Source organism: Molothrus ater, chromosome 2 (genome assembly GCF_012460135.2).
Source record: "Molothrus ater isolate BHLD 08-10-18 breed brown headed cowbird chromosome 2, BPBGC_Mater_1.1, whole genome shotgun sequence".
Classification (NCBI taxonomy): Eukaryota; Metazoa; Chordata; class Aves; order Passeriformes; family Icteridae; genus Molothrus; species Molothrus ater.
This window is the reverse complement of record NC_050479.2, coordinates 111,417,775-111,438,248: the sequence shown is the minus strand read 5'-3', so window position 1 is coordinate 111,438,248 and position 20,474 is coordinate 111,417,775. Positions and strand designations below refer to the sequence as shown.

Below are 20,474 nucleotides of genomic sequence, written 5' to 3'. Positions count from 1 at the left end.
TACAACAAAGGAACCCGGTTTATCCCTGCACTCCTGCCACCACCCCTACCCCACTCCACAGGCTCCCCGAAGGCACTCGGCTCGGCAGCGCCGTCCCAGCAGCGCCGCTCTCCGGGGCGGCGGGCGGGCGGGCGGGCCGGGGCAGCGGGCGGGCCGGGGCGGGCCGGGGGCGGGCTCTGCCGGCGGAGGAAGCGCCGGGCACCCGGCGGCGGCGGCAGCGCTGAACGGGCGGGTGGGCGGGCAGGTGAGGGCGGCGGGCCGAGGGGAGCTGGCGGCCGCGGCGCCCCGCTTATTTTTGTAACTTTCCGGGGTGGGGTCTTTTTGTTGTCGCTCGTGCCTCCCCCCGCCTCCTCTCCCCCGCACCTTCCCCGTGCTCTTTTTCTTTTTTTTTTTTCCGCCCCTTGGAGGAGAGGTTTTCTTCTCGCTCTCCTCCTGCCTCTCCCGCGGGAGCCGTCGGCGCGGAGGGGAGGCGCGGCGGCCGCCCCGCTGCGGGGGCGATGCCCCCGCCTGCCTTGGCGCCTCCCCGTGCCGGCCCCGCCGCCTTCCCTTTGTGCCGCCGGGCCCGGCGCGACGCCTGCCCCGGGAGCCGGGGCCCCGCGGCGCCCCGCGGCGGGAGGTAAGGGCGGCCGCCGCCCCGCGCCCCGGCAGCCATGCGGACCCTGCGGCCGCAGCTCGCCTCCCTGCTGCTCCTCGGTAAGTGCCGGTGCCCCTGGCGGGGAGGGGCGGGACGGGACAGCGCGGGGCTGCCCCGGTGGGGCGGGACGGGACGGGACGGGACGGGACCCCCCGGTGGGCGCAGTCCCTCGCTGGGCGTGCGGGAGGATCGCCCCTTGTCAGTGCCAAGCGCCCGTCCCCAGGAGTTGTCACTGCCCGCGCTGCTCCTGTGGTCGGAGGGAGGAGTGGCTGAAAAAAATGAACAGCCCTGTAAATATGTGTATATGTATATACGTGTGTGTTAAATAAATGAGGGTTTCATGTCCAGCCGCAGTACCCCGGTGACCGCTCCTCGCCGTGCCCTGGGTCCGGCCGGGGCGTGGGAGCGGTGGGAGCAGAGGGGACCGGCGGCTCCGGCTCCCGGCGGGCTCCGGCTGCAACTTGGGAAGGGGAGCGGCCGTCCAGGGGCTGCTGCTGGGGTCGGGGCTGTCTCGGAGGGGAACCGTAAGGGTAGGGAGTTACACGGGTCTGTGCTGAGCTTGCACAATGAAAGCGGAGAAAATGCCTGGGGTAAGGTAGGCTGCAGAAACAAAGTGCTCTGCTTGGCTCTGGAAGAGCGCGTTGAAATGTAGAGGGAAGGCAGTCCCTGCTGCTGCCGTGAAATGCAATTTGATTGCTTTGTGCTGCCTCTCAAAGTCCTCCCGTAGTGCCTTCTCTCGGCCGGCGTTTTGTGAACCGTTAAACGTGTGGTTTGTCCCGTCCCATAAGTGCCTGCCCCAGGGATGACTGTGTGCAGTTCTCCAAAGTCCCTAGGGATCCCAGCGCTGGCTGAGAGATGCTGTGGGAACGCGAGATTCCTTCCTCCAAATTCGGCAAAAGCAGAATACAAGGCAGTTAAAACGCCTCTACGCTTTTTGCTGCAGACCGATGTGCGAGGCTTAAGTACTGATGAGTTGATAGGAACGTTTGTGGAAAATACAGCACGGCACCCGCACGCTGCGTTCTGCCTGTGTATGTGCAGAGCAACCTCGGAGCTGTTTTGATTTGCCTTTTCACGGGTATGATTGTCTGCTGGCATTAACGCTATTGAGGGAAGAAGCGGCAGGGCTGGCAATTTTACTGTCTTGAGAATTGTCACATACATACCTGCTCTGCCAATTTGGAAACACGATCTCTACTAGGATTGCAGTCATGCTTCGTGTCTGTAATTTGGGGCGGAGGGGGGGTTCGGTGTGCTCTGCAAAGAGAGAGAGAGCGAACTCTTTGAAATGGTTTTGGAGACGGTTCAAACTTCCCCTAACCACCAGCTTGCTTCCATGGGTTCCCTGCAAAAAAATCCATCTCCGAGCTAAGTTTATGCAGGCTGCCTTTGCTCCGTGAGTGCAGCGAGGCTGTCGTAGCCCGCAAGACGGGTGTAGGCGAAGGGCACAGCGCTTGCTGCCTTGGCTCTTCGCACGCTCCGTCTCTGCTGGTGGAAGAACAATAGCTCCATTCTGGATTAGGGATTCCTAATATGGAGCGCTCGGGTCCGTGGGTCGCTGCGCGCTCCTCGGAGCACGCCCAGCTGCTGCGGCGGAGGAGCAGCAGAGGGCATCCCTCTCCTCCCGCCCAGGGCATCCCTCTCCTCCTGCCCAGGGCTCCCAGCCGCTGGGACCCGCCAGCCCTGCACTCCGCACCCCGTGCTGCTGCTCCTGCGGAGCCCTGCCCGCTGCCGAGGCCGCCCCGACCCCCTGCTTGCAGGAATTACCTTTCTGCGTTTGACCTAAAAGCGGCCCCAACCTGCCTTGGTCCTCCCCGTGGGACGAGCTGCGCCGTGTCATCTGTCGCTTTGGAGGATAGGTTGCTTTTCAGTGGTCCCCAAATCCCACGGACGTGTGTAGTTCGTAAAAACATCCTGCTGGCCTCCCTGTGCTGAATCTGAGGCTGTTTTTTAAGGATAGCATGTGTACCACGTGTGTGCCTGGAGTTTCTTTTCGTTCTTTTCACCTGGACTTCTTCAGCTGGTTGCTCCCCTTTTGCCCAGCTGCCCGTTTTAATAAAGCTGGGGATGTGTGACAGTGCCTCAAAGCCACAAGTCACACAGAAGTGCTTTAGGTTGCCCCTTGTAAAAGTGAGACATCGTTTGATTTAGTTGAGTAAAAATGCACATTTTGTAACGTAAATGTAACTGACTAGGAAAGGACTGTTGCTTTCCAAACAAGTGATGTTAATGCTAGAATATGGGGATAAGATACTATGGGTCAAATATGCAGAAAAAGAAATGCAGCTCATTCTTTCCTTCCCTTTCTGCAAACTCATTAAAATCACTGAAGGAGGAATTGTGGTTCTGGAAAGAGATGGTGGGTGATTTAATATATCAAGCATTAACTACGTACCAAAATCCAAGTAACTGTGAAACCAGGGTCTGAAAACCCACATCTGGCATGTGGGTGTAACATTTGTAGATCTCTGCTGTTTTTTCCCCCTTCTTGCTGCAGTGTTTGTTACAGGATTCTTTAAACAAGTGGCACTTCATCACAACAAGTACAAAATGGGAAAATAGAGCAAGTGCTGTAAATAATCCTCATGCAGCAATGAGACCATTAATACTTGTGCCAGCCAGTGCTAATCCTATGTGTATTTGCAAGATTTACCTCCTTTTTTTTTTGCAGGGAGGGATGCAAAGTATGGTACTCCTCATATTTATAGTGTAATATATAGGAAACACAATAGGCTTCTGGGGAACGCTGAACTCATTCATGTCAGTGACTGGTTTATGAATAGTTCTGCTTCTGAGTCTCTTGCAGTCTCCAGAATACCACCTGTGAATGCAATTTACGGCTCTTTGTGTTCAAACATTGCATATGTATATATGTACATAGACTCATTACCCTCTTCCTCTCTCTATTCATGCATAGTAATTGGTGATTTATTTGCGATTCCTAGAGGGGAGCAGAGCATGCGTAAGGTCCTGAAACTGCAGCTCGCGTGGAAATGGCATGTTGGAGTGAAATACCCATGCCAACACCAAGGCGTGACTCTTGGAGAATGGAGGGATGATCTTCCAGGCCTCTCTCCAGAGGGGAAGGGCTGCTGGCTGGGAAGCAGCAGCGTGCACTTGGCTGCTGCTCAAGGGCTCACTTCTGCCTTCTCAAGAGTTCTGCTCCTGCACCTTCCTGCTCTTCTGCTCCTGCCCCGGCACACAGGTCTAGGTGTGATCAACCTGGGCACTGATGGGCTGGAGGGGAGCATATGGAGAAAACAGTGTAGTGGGTGTTTGCACACAGGGGCTTTGGGGGTCTTTTTGTTTACCACAGCTGGCGGCCCAGGAGCGCTGCTGGCGCCTCATCTGCTGCTCGGTGCATTGTCAGCGGCAGTGGCCAAGATTGTGCTTCCTCCATCTGCGTCTGCCCCGAGTCCTGAGCCAATTCCACTGCCCTCGTGCCTGTGCCTGCTGCCTGGGCATCACTGTGCTGTGCAGTGCTGGAGCTGCACTGATCCTGAGCGTGCTGGGGTGGGCTGTGACTCTGCTTCTTCTGGGGAACACGCTCTGCAGATGGCTCTGGCCATTGCCTCGTTCATGAGTTGGCTCTCCTAAGGTGGGAGACTGCTGCAGCCATCGGGGCTCCGCTCCTGCCCGTCCCCAAGTGCAATTCTTCATGGGCAGACTCCCTCCCTGCAGTCTTGGCCAGACTGTCTGACATCCTGAGGCTCCAGCAGATCCTGTTTATTTACACAGGAGGTTTTGGTTTATGCGAATTGTTGTCTTCTAGTTGACCTTCCGTCAAGTTAGATGTCTTTATTAAAGCAGTTTTTATTGCAAATCGAATGTGTACTTGGAACACTTCTACCAGACCCATTATATAAAGTGAAAGGGAAAATAAACAGTGCTGCAGACCACAGGGAAGGGGTTGGGAGAGAGAGGGTCATAGGGAGAGCATCACTTCAGTGTTGGGAGGCTTGTTGAGTTATTTTTTCTAACCAGGAAATTGCCTTTTTTGAAAAAAAAATATCTTTTAAAGTTTTTTCTTTTAGTCTTTCTTGTTTTCTTTCTTAACCATACAAAACTGGTCATGCATTCTGTCATTGATTTAAAGGTTATACAGTCTAGTTTGAAGCCAGAGGTGTTTTCATTGGTTCACCTTGGGTGAATCAGAGTGCTGTAACCTGAAAGAGTGCTCTTTTGCTGTCTGATAGTTAGCAATCTGCAGGATTCCTCCTGCCCAGGAACTTAAAGCACCAGGAAAATCACCTGAAAGGCAGGGGAAGATTTTCTAGCACAATAGGGTTTTCTTATTGTTGCTAGGGTTCCTCAGCTCATGATTTGACTTGTTATTGGTATCAAGGGCGTTTAGGCCCTCCAGCCAGTGTCTGGAAAACTGCTGTATTGTGATTTGCCTCTGGCTTTGAAGTTCCTAAATACTTCTTAATGGTAACCTGCTAAATGGGTTTTGACTCCATTTTCATATTGGTATTTCTTTCCTAGTCGTATAAAATCTTCTTAAGGAATAGTTCTCTGTGTTAGAATATTAGGAGACGTTTAGCATCTGTTTCTTATCAGCCATGGAGAGGCTAAAATGGAGCCTTTCCTGACAAAGCTGGGTTTGATCACATTGCAAGGCAAAGAAATGGAGTCTGCAGCTGCCTTTGGTTGGTCTGGGGTGTCTCTGTGCATCTATGGCATGTCCAGCTCTAACCTGTTGCTCACCCTGTCTCCATCAGGAGGAACATGTTTCAGATGATGTAAGTCAGTAAGCTTTTTCTTGTTAGGTTTAATTAGCAAGTGGCAGTGAGACAAGATGAAATCTTGCCTTTCTGACTGTTGCTAAAGTCACATTTCAGTAAGTAATTGGACACAAGCACAAAACCAGATCATCTCAGCTAAGTGATGGGAAAGGGAAAGGCTTTGACACTCAGGACTCATACATACCATTGCTGCACAGTGCTTAAACAAATGCCAAAAAACAGGGATGCTCCTGAAAGGAGATGTTCCAGCCTGGTTCTGCCCAGTGTGGCAGGCAGGGGAGGGAAAGGGAGCAGGTCAGGATGCTGACCTGAGGACCAGTTGGAGGGATGTGATTGATCTCAAAGGTAACTTGGCAAATGTAGTAAATACACAGAGGGCCTCTGTGTGTGTGTGTGTCTGCTGTGAAAGTAAATCTGTTTTTCACATGGTCCTGCAGATGCCTGTGGGATCCCAAGGGAAGGGGGGTGCTGTGGAGGCAGGTGGCTGCAGGGCATGGCAGGTTTGGCTGGCTGGGTTTCCCAGTTTGCTGGGGTGGGCATTCTCCATGTCCCAGGGCTTCATTACTGTGGGTCCAAGGATGTGGGACCAGTTACTCAGCCCTCCAGTCAGCCCAGTGTTTGATCCAGCCACTCTCTTAAATGTTACCATCCCCTGACAGAGGCTGCCTGCTCTGTCCTGCTTAGCATTTAGTCTGTAGTTTCTGGCTGAAACAGCTGCCTGAACCCTCCTATGGCTCCTCTTTCCTGATTTTACTCCTGTGCTGGTAGTTCCTTGGTGTTAATAGGTCTGTTTCCAACTCTTACTGGGCAATGATCCACAGGGAGGGAAAAGGAGGTGCCCTGCAAAGTGGAGGAGTGGGAAAAGGATCACAGACTGATGGAATGATTTGGGTTGGAAGGGATCTTAAAGATCATCGTGGACCTTAAAGTTCCACACCCCCTCCCTGCCAGAGGTGGGGATGCCACCCACTACACCAGGTTGCTCAGGGCCCATCCATCCTGGTCTTGAGCACTTCCAGGGATGGGGCATCCACAGCTTCTCTAGGCAGCCTGTTCCAGTGCCTCAGCACCCTCTGAGTTAAGAGTTTCCTCCTAACATCTAATCTAAACGTCCCCTTTTTTCATTTAAAACTGTTCCCCCTTGTCCTATCGCTGTCTGGCCGTCTATAAAGTTGTTCTCCATCTTTTTTATATGCCCCCTTTGAGTACTGAAGGGCTGCAGTGATGTTTCCCTGGAGCCTTCTCTTCTCCAGGCTGTAAAAAAAACCAAAAGATGAGCCAAGGGAAAGCATTAGGGGGAGAAGGAAGGTGAAGAACCCAGCTGATAAGAAAGATAAAGGAGAGCAGGCTCTGAAGGATTGATTTTACCAAACGCCAGGCCTTACAGCATGCCCATAGCATTTCAAGTGTCAAAGACTCCTGAGTACAAAAGAAGCTCAGGTAGTGAGGATCTGTCTGTATTTGTCCTATTCCTGAGCAGTGTGCTTACCACTCCTCTTAGCTGACTTCTTTCCAAACAAGATATTGATTCCATCTGGGACTTGGAAAATCATCTAGCACTTCTCCTGTCTCTTCTGATTTTGGCAGACTTGAGGCTTTGCCGGTCAGGAGGGGATGAGGTTGCTGCTGAAGTGCAGGAATAAGGAGCTTCCAGTGCAGTTTCTGGTGACAAAGTTGTCCCAGTTGGGATCCAGAGCAGCGTCTGGGGCAGCTCACAGCCATTAGCACTGTCAGGCATTTCACTAATGCCAGTTGTTTGCTCTGCTGTTCTCGATGTTGTTTTTCTGCCCCTTGCAAAACAGCTCATCAGGCTCTGATGTGTTTGGAGGTGGTTTTTGATAGCTGTTGTGGCACTGCTAAGTTTTGGGGGGTTTTTAACTAGTGGCATGAGTCTGGAATTCCTGTAATTTGCCTGGTTTTCCCTACTCTGCTCACAGAAGCTGGTAATTTTGATTCCCAGCAAATACGTTCCCTTTTAGAGTCATTGTGATTACAGGGGGAATAACAGGGAATGATGGTGGATCTGGGGGATTTTTGGGGTGTTTTTTTTTTAGTTGTTCCTCCCACATCTCATTCCTGATGTGTCTGCCTGAGGCCTGCTGTCACTTTTATGGCTTTTGGGCTTTGTGTGGAAGTTGATAAGCTTGTCAAAGGGAGATGGGAGCAGGGGGTGAGGTAGATCTATTTTTCAGCAGACTCTGTAGTGCTTTGAGAGTAGCTCAGCACTGACCCAGGCTGCTGTGAAATGGGTGGTTTCTGAAGCTTTTAGAGAAATGGAGGCTTGAAGATGAGATACTGAGCCCCAAAATAGAACTTTTGTTTGTTTCTCTGGGAAGGAAGGGCTCTGATCTCTCATGACAGCAAGGTTATTAAGATTTGGCTGCTAGATAAATTGGGCTTTTTTCATCTTGGATTAATCATTTTGTCTCCATTCAGCATCAGCACCATGAACATAGGAATCTGCCCAGGTTCCTTCAAGTCTCTGAAAGGGAAGCTGGATCTTGAGAATGAGTATGAGAAGGCAGTTGTTTGTTGCCAGAAGTCATCCAGAAGCTCAATACTCTGGAAAATCATACTGCTGGAATCTGGCACTTATTAACTCAAGTTACCCAGTACCTAGGATCCAGCCAAAGGGCTCTGGCTGGCTGCCAAGCTGAAATTACCAACCTGGGTGTCAGGCCTTGTTGGTTCCTTCTTGATAGCTTGAAATAAGAGCTTCCCAACCAGCATTTGTGTGCCAGCCTCTCTTCTAGTCATATTTCTTCTTACAGCTTTGTAAAGTGTTTGAGGTAATTATAGTACTTACTAATATTTATTCCATTCTGAGCAATTACCTGAATGCGTTTATCTCCGGTTTGCTTCCAAAGTGCTCTGCCCCTCTCACCATATCACCTCATCTCCTGACTCAGTGCTTTCTGCTCCTTCCCCTCTCATACACTCCTGGCCCCTCAGCTTCTTCCACCCTCCTGAATGTGCTGTCAAGCTTGGCTTTCCCCTCCTGGAGGTTCCTGGATCCTGTTTTCCTGCTCCGCTGTCTAATCCCATGACGGAGGAGGGATGTTTGCTCCGTCTTGTGGGGGATGAGTCCTTAAGCACCCTGCCAGGTGCTAAGGCGCTTTCCAAGGAAGGACATGGATACCAGGGGAAGCTGGGCTGGCATTGTGCCACCTCCCAGCTTTCTGCTGGCTGCTTGTGGCCTGCAGACAATATCTTGAGAGCTCCTGATGAAGGGTTTGACCTTTATGCCTGCAGCGTTACCCAGCGCCTACAGCAGGAGTCACGGCGTGCAAATTCCAGTGCTTTCTTCTGACTTGTGATATAATGGTAGGAAAGTCATTCTGTCTCTGTTCTTGGCTGCTTGAAGTAGAGAGAATGGCTTAAAAGGTGTCATGGGATTTTTTTGGGGAGGAGATATGCAGCGTGAGGGCTGAGGTCTTGTTGGCTGCTTTTTTTCTTATGCACGGAAGAAAACGTGGCGTGGACGAGATTGTTACAGCCTGATTGATTTCACTCCTGGTGTTGGAAAAAGAAGAAAATTGATTTTTACTTTGAGCTCTTTGGTGTTACTTACCTGCCCAAGCTCTCTTGCTTATCCTAGGAGAAGGAGAGCTCTCCTTGCAGCCCCATTAGGCTGGTGGGGCACAGCCCATGTGACTGTGCTGTGATTCATCCCAGCCATCAGTGTTACAGCAGCACAGTTAATCTAGGGGTCACTGGCACCTCAGGAGCTCTTACATCTAATCAGTCCCATGCCATGAGCTGGCTGGCAGTTAAATCTAATCTAGAGTGTGGAGCTGCCAAATGCTTGAAGTTTGCCAAGCACTTACTCCTGTCTGCTGTGAATGAGTTGGACTTGAGCAGGATCAGCTTCAGGTGGCTTTCGTGTGACTAGGACTCAGAGTCCAGCCTCAGGTACCTGTGCTGCAGAGGGGCAAAAGTTGTGCAGAGTCCAAAGGGCTACAAGGAGCATGTAAATCTACCTGCTCATCTTCATGTTTTCGTATCAAAACAAGCTTTTCTCATCTCATGTTGTTTTTTATCCCACCTCTTTCCCTTGCTTGCATGTGAGGAGAGATGTGATCTTTCAGACACTACTATCATTATTAGAGCATAGAGGGACCTCATCTTTGTTCTAAGTTTTGCCTGAGAAGTCTAGTTTTTGTTTTTATTTTCTATTTTCTGCTGCTTTTACACCTCATCCACTCCTCTAGAATTGTCCAGTTGTGCCTGCAGCAACCCTCTGCAGATGCTACCCTGTGGCTGCCAAATGAAGGAAGAGCAGCTTTTACTCAGTGGTTATTCTGATTTGTGCCTGGCTCTGGTGTTTGGGATAATTTTTTGTCTTTCAGTATTTGCAGGGAAGAATGTGGCTGCAAATATGTGATGGGAAGGAGGTTTGTTTCCTCCTGAAGCAGTGGGGAAAGCTATCTGAGACTACCCTGAGCAGCATGGGGTAGTTTAGGGGAGGCAAAGGGCTGATCTCCAAGAGGTTTGTCACCTCTTCTCACCAGCCTGCCCCTGTTAAGCTATTGTCACCCTTCTCATCTGCATCCCCTTGTTTTTTTAGGCTGGCTTGTTTTTGGGGGAGGGTGTAGGGAGGAGGGAGGTGAATGTGAGGAAGGATTTTGCTGTGTGTCAAATGCCTAATAGCTGCTCTAGCAGATCCACTGGGATACATTGCTGAAAGCATCCTAATGATCTCAGTGTAATGGATTTGAGCCTTGGAAGGCCGCTTGCTGGGAAGGGGATCTCAGAGCTTTGTGCTTGGCTCCTGGAGGTTGAGGGCTGGGCTCCTGGCAGCAGACAGGGCAGGCAGCAGGAGCTGCCTCAGAATCACAGAATCAATTAGGCTGGAAAAGCCCTCTGAGGTCCTGGAGCCCAGCCTGTGACTGAACACCACCATGTCAACCAGACCATGGCACTGAGTGCTGTGTCCAGTGGCACTTTGACACCTTCAGGGGTGGTGACTCCATCAGCTCCCTGGGCAGCCCATTCCAGTGTTTCATCACCCTCTTCAGGGTACCCATCCCTCTGTGAGGAAGTGTCAGAGAGGAGCCGTATGCAGGGCTTTGGTGTGGCACAGAAATGACTCAGTGGGAGGCTTGGCCAAGCACCAACTCCTGCTGTTACCTCAGAAATGTAGATTACCAGTGGCTGCAGTTGTGTGGGTGCCAACTAAGTCCCTGAAGAGATGTATTTTGAGGAAAGGGTAATTTTCCTTACAGAGATATCTGGGTGATGGTGGAAGAAGGAGATGTGCAGAGGAGCATGACCATAACTGATACCAGCAGCCTCTAAACCTGGCTGCTGATGGCACATTTTGGAGAGATGTGCTGGGGAAATGTGGCTCCCACCCCAGCTGCAGGAGCAGCACCCGCTTCTGCTGCTCCCATTCCTCCAACCACTGCTGGTCCTGAGGTGGCATCAAGCAGCCTTCTCCTCCTGGTGGTGGCCTGGGAAAGAGGGGGCTGTTTCTTACCTGCAAAAATTACAGGATCAAGGGTCACTTGAGAAAGGAAGGTTCCAGTCCTGGAATGTACCAGTGGAGCCACAAAGACCCCCTGCAATAAAGTTGGGGATGATGAAGAAGGGGTAGAAATGAGGGTGGGAGACAGCAGGAGTAGAATTTTCCAGTGGATGGACAGATGTAAAAGAAATGCATGTACGTGATCTTAAAAGTGCTGCAGTAGAGATTCTCCATAGTTACTGGGGTGATCAGCATCATTTTCTAAATCATCCTCCGTATGTGGATGCGAATCTTGAGTGTGGGTAGGGTGAAGTGAGGCTTCTGGGGAAGTGTGCTAGTGGGAGGCTAAAAATAAATTATCAAAAGAAAGAATTGAGAAATTAACAAAGCTAAACGGATGTATGCAGCTCTAAGAAAAGGGTGTCATATTTGAAAGCATATTTTTGAAAATCCATTTGCTTAGTCATCTTACAGATAACTTAGCTATTTTTGCCTTCTTTGCTCTGATGACACTTCACTGTCTATATAATAGGTTTAGCATCTGCATTCTTTTCTAGTGTAAAGGGAAAATATATCTGCTAATTTTGAGTTGGCTTTGTAGAATTGCTTTACCTCTTGGCTGTGAAATAAATAAGATACTGGTCCTAAAACTATTTTAAAGAGAATAGTTGGCATTATTTTCCTTCTAACTCATCTTTTTAACTCATCTGCCATGTCTGCAATCGAATTTGAATAGAGAATATATACCCTTGTTATTTCATGTGTAATAATAACTGTGCCCTGAACTGCTCCAGACATTAAAGTGATGATGTTTGGGTTCAGCACAGTAATCTACTGGGGAATGAATGCAAGATCAAGGGCATTTGCAGGTTTTTATTTCTTTGTGTTTGCAGGGGCTGTGGCACTGCTAGTGGGTTGCTCACAAATGGTGTCTTAGATTACCTCTTCTGCAGGCAGCAGGATTTGCATCTTGCCATTCCTATTTGATCTGCAAGTGGTGATGAGAGCTGTGTACTTGAATTCAGATTTTTTTGAGTAGCAGTCTGCAGTCATTAGGGCAGCACTTAGACCCCAGAGGCTTTTTCCATGTTTTCATCCTGTTTCAGTAACCGTGTCTCTTGTTATCTTGTTCCTGAATATTTTCTCTAGTAAGAGGATGCTGTTTGTTGCAGCTGTTAAACCTCAAATGTCTTGAATCTCCCTTAGGGAAGAGAGGGGAGAGTTCCTGAGGTTTCTGTGTAAGCAGACTATAGAAACACCTACATGTCTTTCCCAAATATACAGCCAGGAGGTATTATTGGTGCTGTCCTAACCAGGTGATGGAATCTGGCTGCTTCGGCCTGTGATTCCTCCCTCTTGCTGGCTCGCTGTGTTGAAGGGGTTTAGTAAGGAAACAGGGATAACAAGGATTCTTTGGGGTTTTTTTCTTTTTTTTTTTTTTTTTTTTTGGCATGCAGTGGTACTGGATGGCTCTGGTTGCTTTTGTCAGAGCAGTGTAGCTAGGAGGTGTCAAAGGAAATTATGGATGTTTGTTCGGTTTCCTGGCTGGATGTACCATGTGGGTTTTGGAGAAATGTGCGTTGAATAAACATTGGGTAAATCTCCTAGGACTAGCACAGCCTGGGAGTGGTGTTGGGAGCTGTGCTTATCTTCATGGCAGGATTTAAAAAGAAACGTTTGTATGAGAAGGGTTTTGCACCCTGTGTTTGGTTCCCATCGGTTCAGTGATTTGTGATGTTGCTCCGTCTGTTCCCTTTAAGGCCAGCTGGCCAACCTTAGGAGAGGATTAGCTGAGTAAAATTCTCCAAAGCCTATATTGCTGTCAGAATCCTTTCTTTCCCCCTCTTTCACAGTGCCAGAGGCCAACCCCAGCCCAGGTGTGACCACTGCCACATTTAAAACCTTGGGGCCAACCCCTGGGATTGCTGGAGCCCCTTGGGAGACAGGCTGTGCTCCATCACTGGGTGGCTGTGGGTGCGAGGGCATGGCCCAGGCAGAGCCACGGGGCATGGACACTGCCAGGATGGGTGGGAGCTCTGTCCCAGGTGGTGAAGCTTGGTGCCCAAGCCTTGCCTCAGGAGCTTGTGCAGGACATTTAATTTTGCCTGCAGCTCAGGAGGTGACATTTCACAGCTGTGCTAATGGGTGCCACCCATGCCAAGCACCAGTCTGCTGCTGCTGTGAAGTGAGGAGGGGGATGGCCTCAGCAGCTCCTTTGGGGTTGCAGTCCCAGCTTCCTGGCCCTGCAGCCCTCCCTTCTCCCTGTCTTTTTGTGGTCTCCTCCAGCTGTGTCAGTCCCCGGCAGATCTGGAGCGTGTGTGGTGTTTTGGTGCAGCTGCTGGATCTGTTCAGCTTGCATCAATCGGTCGCTGTTAAGGCTTATAATCAGTGTAAAAATCTCTGGGGTGCAGCTATTTGCAGGAAAAAAACAACCCACTGCACCCTTCCAGACTTGCATCAAACAAGAGTATTATTCTCATTAATTGAATTCCTCTAGAGTCTGATAACTTAGGCATGTTGAAATCAGATAAATAAAACCCTCCCTCCCTGGTAGCTGTGTAAGCCTTTCCTTAACTCCCTGATCAGAGGGGACTAGGCTTTACTAAGTAAGTAGCTGAAGATGAAAACTTCTGCATACGTCTGCTCATTGGGGAGTGTAGGCAGGAGGATGCTCAGAGTGGTGTATTTGGGAAAGGTCTACCTCATCCCCCACTCTTCCTTTTCTCAGTTCATTGGGAAAGGTTATTTTGTTTAGTGACAAATGCTGTTTAGTTAGTCACCCTCAAACACATCATCTGTGTCTAGAAACTGGGATTCTGCTTTCTTTCAGGCCTTCAGATACACCTGCAGCCCTACGAAGAGGCAAGTCTGCTCTTTCTGAAGTCAGGGTGTATGGCCTTTGGAGCATCTCTGGGGCTGTGCTGCCCCATCCATCTCGTGGATGCTCAGATCGGTTGCTCTGGGAGGCAGAAGGGCGTTTGGACCGGTGCCCGAGGTGTGGTGTGGCTGAGCTGATTCTGTAATCCTGAAAAAATCCAACTTGCAGCTTTTCCCAGACTCCATACATCAAATGAGACTTGCATTAAGTTAAGGTCGTGTCCCTTTCTGTGTTGCATCTCTCGTGTGTAGTTCTTGTCCTGGTGCTGAAGGCTGGGGCCCCTCTTGTTCAGCAGATGCTGTTGGTTAGTCCAGAGTCATTCGTCATTCCTCCCTGTGCCTGGGTCACCCATGCCATAGGGAGGTACCTGCCTTGCCAGCCAGCATGTTGCATTGGATTTTCAGTCAGCACTGCTCCTCCCCTTCATGGTCTTTCTGTTTTTCTCCTCCTCTGCCACTCCTGCTGCTGCTTTTTTTGTGCACCCTGGATTTGGATTTCCCCCGTTCTCTTTTTATCAGTATTTCTGCCCCATAGCTGTTTACACCACCAATGCAGTGGCATCTCCCCTCATCCCCAGGGCACTTTTTCTGCCCTCTCTCCCATCTCCAGCCCCACCATTTGCTGCTTCTGCTCCTGCTGTCATGCAGTGGTGTGAGGCTGGCATGAGTCCTCTGACCATGCTGACCTCCCCGTCTCAGAGCTTGGCCTCTCCCCTCTCTGCCTTGTCTCTTGTCAGCTCTTAATTTTTGCTTTACTGAATGCTGATAGTGGTATTGACCCCCAAGCTTGGATAGGCCCTTCTTCATCTTCAGATTTGCTTTTTGAACTGTAGCAACTTTATGAAGAGAGCTGGCATCCAAATGTTGGTCTGTCTTCACCTGTTGGTTTTCTCTGTCCTGCTTTCCTTCTCCATGCTTTTCACAAAGGTAGAGTTTCTAACCTTTCTGCTTTTCTTAAGGGTCCCAACTAATTTTCCCTTGTCTCTGTAATATTTTTCCTGCTCAGAGCCTCTCTCCTTCAATGCAAAGCTGCTTTATCCCCTCCTCCTCCAGCAGCTGGTGTGTCCTCTACAAGCCCCATGGGATGCTGTGTCTGGAGCTTTTGCCTCCCAGCTCTCTGCCAGTTTAGTCTGTCTCTGTGATTTACTTCACAAGGGCTTTCTTAATAGCCCCCACTGCTCTCCATCTTGGTTGTGATCAAATGCTACCTTTCTTGACATTGTAATTGACCTTGCACTGACTAGTTTTGGTCTCTTCCTTGAGTGATTTCCTCTAAGTTCTGTTGTCTTTGTCTTTTCCTGCCTCTGACAGAGCTTTTCTTAGGACCTCATGAATTTACCCTGTATACCAGCTTCACGGTTTGTTTTTGTGTGGCTACAAGGGGTCTATTCTATGACCTCAGAGCCCCTGCTGCTTTGTAATTTTGTCCACTCCTAAAACGTGGAGTGGCCTCTCTCTGCTGGTGTTACAGGCTCCTATTTCTGTTCAATTCAAAATTCTAACCTCTGTCTCTGGTGCTTACTTACATGCATGTGCACGCACCTGGCTCTTTCTGCTTAAGGAATGTAAGCTGCAGCATTTCCTAGCTATCCCTGCCTCTGAAATTCGTTGAGGTTTGGTTTTTTTTTTTTGTCTGCTGGTTCCCCTGAACTCTCAAATTAGTTCCTCCTCCTCCTCTGCTGTGCCAAATGCAAGATGCGTGTCTTCTCTTTTAAAGCCCTTCTACCTTTTCTTTCTAGTGCTCCTTCCCTCTGTGGTTTTTTGATTCCCAGCCTCTGCCTCTCATTGTGTTTCCTCAGGCTGGGTTCTCAGAGAAAGAGGCCTTATCTGATCATGCTGCCTCTGCCACCCCTTTCCAGATAACCTGGAAGCCCTTTGGCCAATTTTACGCAAATTTGACAGGAGCAGAGAGCTCGGTTGTAAACAAGTTCCTGCAAGCCTTGTGAAGAGTAGGTGGCTGAGTCAGGGCAGTGGCAGGGCACTGAAGGAGACCCTTTTCTTCAAGGGCCTCAGCAGTGCCTCCAAATGACTGTGCCAGCTGTAGGAGAAGCTCCAGCTGGAGCTTGCAGTCAAGTCATTAGTCTCAGAGACAGCCTCCCTCCTAAAGGCACGGGAAGCTAGGCTTCATTAAGTCTGCTGCTCTTAGGGTTGCTTGCTGAAAGTGGTGGCTTGGAGCCCTTTTATTTTACTCTGTGTGATAAGGAGTGACCTGCAGTGAGCATTTCTTCACTTGCTGTCTTTGCTTAAGGCCTGCTAGAGAGCTGCCATCAGGGTCTCCCAGCAGACAGAGACCTTGGCACTTGCTCCCACTCTGCTCTCCTTCCCTGCCTTCTCTTGACCCATCTGCTGGCTGGCTGAAGGTGCCTGAGCTGGTGCAATATCCCAACCCATTTAAAGGGTTGTTTGCCCCTGTCCCCCAAAGAAAAAGGTGTTCCTGCTCTCTTGGTGAAAACTCTTTTCCTTGGGTCATTCTTTTTTCAGCTCATGTAGAGGTCAAGCATGGGGAGAGGAGTGTGTGTATTTTGCTAGGAATAAAATGAGTGGGAAGGCAAGACTGCTTTTTTGCTGTGGCAGCTGCTACCTAGATCAGCTTAACTGCATTGTGAAACCACATTTTTAAACTGAATCTCCTGGGATGAGGGTGTTTTTACCACCTTTTCTCTGTAGCTGGTGCAGTGAGGTTGTTTTGCGTAGGTGCTTGGTGCTGAGCTAAGGTAACTGAGTCTACAGCAGTGGTGAAAATGCAGTTTTGGAGAGTCTTTCACAGAAAAGTTGAGGTTGGAAGGAACCTTTGGAGATCATCTGGTCCGAGCCCCTTGCAGGTTGCTTAGGATCATGTCCAGATAACCTTGAATATCTCCAGGGCAGAGACTCCACAAACTCTTGGAGCAGCCTGTGCCAGTGTGCAGTTACCCCTCACTGTTGTGTGTTGCTTTTGTTTGTTTGTTTGATATAAAAAGTGTTTTCCTGTGCTTTCCAGCTGGTCAGTTTCCCCAGTTTCCCCTGGTGCGTGGGCTTGTTCCTCCTCAGGGAGGAGAATTGCATGATCGTCCTTCTTACTCACTGATAGTAGTACTGTGCCTAAAAGGAATGACTGTCCCTTTTTCCCTGCAAGAAATAGTAACATAAATGCTTCTGCATCCTTTTGTTTTGTTTGTTTTGTTTTGTTCTGTTTTCCTTTCCAAATGCCAGAAAGCTCCCGTCCTCCCATTTGAAATGAGAGCCTTGGTAGTTTGGTGACAACTGCTGATAGTCTGTGTAGCATGTCAAACTAATAAATTATAGTGTATGCAGACAAGGAGTTCTAACATCTTAATTAGCAATAAAAGGGAGCAGGTAGCTGAAGAATCTCCCTGGATCTTTGTCTGTCTTTCAGGGATGCTGTCTGACTGAAGCACAGAAGTTTTGAGAGGCAGCATCTTGCTGCTGCTTAGTGAACAGGGAAGAATCCAGATGAATTTGTGGGGAGAAAATGGAAACTGTATGGCTGTACTTCATATTCCTGTGATCCTTTATGGTGGGGTGGGAAAACTATCTTGGAGAAATGCCTGATTTTAGCCAGTACACTGACTTTGGGGATAAGTCAGTTTGCTGTTTACCTGAAAACTCTTCGTGCTGAAGGAGTACAAGATGGCAGCTTTGCCTTGCAAATTGAATGTTCTCTCCTGCTAATGGTCGTGGCTGAGGGGCACAAATGTTTCTTCAGCATGGTGGAAGGAAGAGGGAGAGATTGCCCTGGCTGCATTCTTTTCTAGATATTACATTTTAGATATTTTTTTAGTGTTATTTCTGCAGAGCTCCCCACCAAGGAGGTGGGGAGCAGGTGCAGACCCATGCCTAGGGATGCAGCAGGAGTGCTGGAGGAATGGTGTGCCCTGGGAGGTAGGAAGGAATGTGCAGCAGGGCACTTTGTCATCAGCTCTTCCAGCCTGTCAATATTTAACAGATTGCTGTTCAGTTTCTCTCTCTAGAAGGTAATCAATTCAGGGTTAAGCAATTAATAAATGGCTGCCCGAGGTTTCCAGTTTAGAGGTTGGAAAGGAGATGCTCCAGCCCTGCCCAGAAGGACAAAGATGCAAGTAAAGGTTGTAGAGAAAAATAAGGGTGCTGAACTCCTAAGTGTCACCCTTACCAATGCAAGGGAAAATCTGGAGTCACTTGGAGAAAGGGGAAGGGCAGGAAACCAAATAAGCAACTTCAAGGAGTATGGAAAGATGGGCCAAAACACTGGTGTTTCTCTTTGGAGATGGAGGGAGGCACTTGCATGTCTGTCCTTCCTCCCTGTGTTTTAATGAAAGAGAACGAGAAGCTTTGTTTTTCTTTAGGAAAAATAAATTTGAGGGAAGGTAAGAAAGCATGCTCTCCATGCATCAGATCTATTTTAAGAGAGGGAATTCCTTTAATGAAAGCATGGGTAATAAATGCTGTTTCCTTTTGGCAAGGATAATGTGAAGGTGAGATTTGGGACTCCACACTCTTTTCTCCTGGGAGAGTATTTAAGCATCTGGCATGTTATGAGGTGAATTACAGCAATAATAGGGACGTTCTGTTTTTTGATATTGGAAGGGATCGCAGAGCACACAGGAAAACGAAAAAAGAAGTGACATTAAAACGTTATTGACTGTGAAACAAAATGAAGTTTCTTATTGTCTGAGAGTGAGTGATAGCACAGGGAATAATGTTTGACAATTCTTCGAGTGACCCTAGACGTTGAACATGTAGGACTTGAAGACTAAAGAAGGATAATAAAAAGAAATACAGGGGCTGGAGGGCATAATGAACTATGCCAGAAATTTCCTGCCTAGCTTTGATGCTCAAAACAATTTCATTTCACCCCCTCCTCTTGATAGGCTGGGAGCACATACCAGCCAAGGATTCAGCAGTCTAAAATGCTTCATAGTGTTGGTGCTCATAGCTTTGGTACTAAAATGGCAGTGCTGAGTCTTTTAGAGGTCTGGGAGCAGTACTAGAGACACCAGGGTAAATGGTGTGTCCTTACATGTATTTTAAGAGCTAGCTACGAGAACAGAAGGAAAAGCACACATAGGAATCCTCGGAGACTTCAATTTTTGTACAGGTCTGCACTATAACTTACAGGGAGTACATGTGGTGACAGCTTCAGTACTCAGGCTGGGGTTGCCCTAATGAAGCCATCACTGCTTTTCATTGGAAAATATAAAAGTAGGCATTGCCTTGGGCATTCCAGCAGGCTGCTGTAAATGCTGCTTTGTATTGTACTGCTTAACCAGACCTGGAACCAGCAGCAGTGATACAAGTCACTAGGGCACGGATTCAGTGGGCTGTGAGGAAGGAGAAACTCCTAAGGATAAGGCACGAGGAGCGGTGCAAGTCAGAAGTACTGCGTGGGCAATCCAACACTTCCTGCCTGCATGCTCCCAATATAAGCATAATCTGCCAGGGAGCTTCTGCTCTGTTCTTCCCTTAGTGATAAGAGTAGCAGTGGTACTGGATGGGAAGAACATGCTGATCTGGGAGATGGGAAAGGGCTGCAAAGGTCGTGTGCTGACCTTGGAGGAAGAGAAACAGTTGATTAGATGTTTCACAGGACAAACTCTACCTTAGGTACAGAAAAGAGCCAGCATTCTGTGGGGTTGGTCAAAACTTTGGTGAATACAGGGATTGCGGGTTATAAGGGATTCTTTTTTCTCATCATCTTGGCAGGATGTTAATACAACTGCAGTAAGCAGTAGGTGCGTTGCACAAAGATATTTGAGTCCCCAACCTTATGCCTCTGAAGCAGCAGGGCAGCAGCTCAGTCTGTCCCTCGTGCACCAGCATGTGTTGTTACCTTTTACATCCAGGTACATCCTGTGCCACCAAGTGCTTCAAAGCCCTTGTGAAGTAAGGAGGCTGAGCACCACGAGCTCCAGAGCTCAGGGGTGTGTGTGCAGAAGGACTGCCCAGCCATTCCCCTGCCTTTGGTTATTATGGGTATTGCTTTTTTTTCTGGCCACAGGCGTGTCTGGCTGGCTTCTGGATGCTGAGTACTTCGACTTCTCAAAGTAAAGCTGTACTAGATGAAAGAGTAGTTTCAGGCTTCTGTGCAGCAAAGTAACTTTAAATATACTTTCTGGTGGGATGATTGAGAATGATAGAACTGTAAGAGCAGGGAGATCTTGTGTCATGCATCCCCTGGGGCAGGTTCATCTCTGCCTTATGGTATCCTTGAAGAAAGTAAGTGTCTATTAGAGGAAGCTGTAGTGTAAGATGCCTCAGTCTCTCACAGAGCAGTCTCTGTGGTGCCTCACTTTCCTAGCTTCTGGGAAATGGAGCATTTAGCTAGCTCCCATGACTGGTCTGAAGTCCAAGCCTATTGTTTCTTGTCTTCACAGTGTCCAGTGTAGATAATGAATTATTACTTCATCCTTTCAGCATTTTTAGAAGTTTAAAGGTTGTAGTAATACAGCAACCTTGATCTGTGGCTCAAGAAATATGCTGTTCTAAGGTGGTGTTTAAACTAGCATATTTTAATATGCCTAATTGTAGAACAGGGAAGGAGCAGTTAGAGGAATGTGACATCCATATAGGATGTAGTTTGCTTAAAAAAGAGGGGGGGAAGAAATCACAAGGGCAGATCACATTGCACACTGTGCATCTGCAGAATACCAATGCCACACTGGGGGAAATAAGGAAGTCTTCTGTCAATATAAGGGCCAGATCTGAGAAGAACCAAAGGATGTAAAATGGCTCTGATCTTGGCGAGGGGGTCGGATGTCTGACTGGATGCATA

The 20,474-nt window shown here is 48.8% G+C and overlaps 1 protein-coding gene across 1 annotated transcript in view; it reads left to right on the top strand.

Annotated features, from left to right (window-relative positions):
• The first annotated feature begins 276 nt into the window (after nt 1–276).
• IGSF3 (immunoglobulin superfamily member 3) overlaps nt 277–20,474 on the top strand; it is a 94,146-nt gene continuing 73,948 nt past the window's right edge. Inside the window, exon 1 of the mRNA XM_036404292.2 lies at nt 277–693. Within this exon, the coding sequence (XP_036260185.1) occupies nt 651–693 (43 nt within the window). The 5' untranslated portion in view covers nt 277–650. The remainder of the gene's footprint in view (nt 694–20,474) is intronic.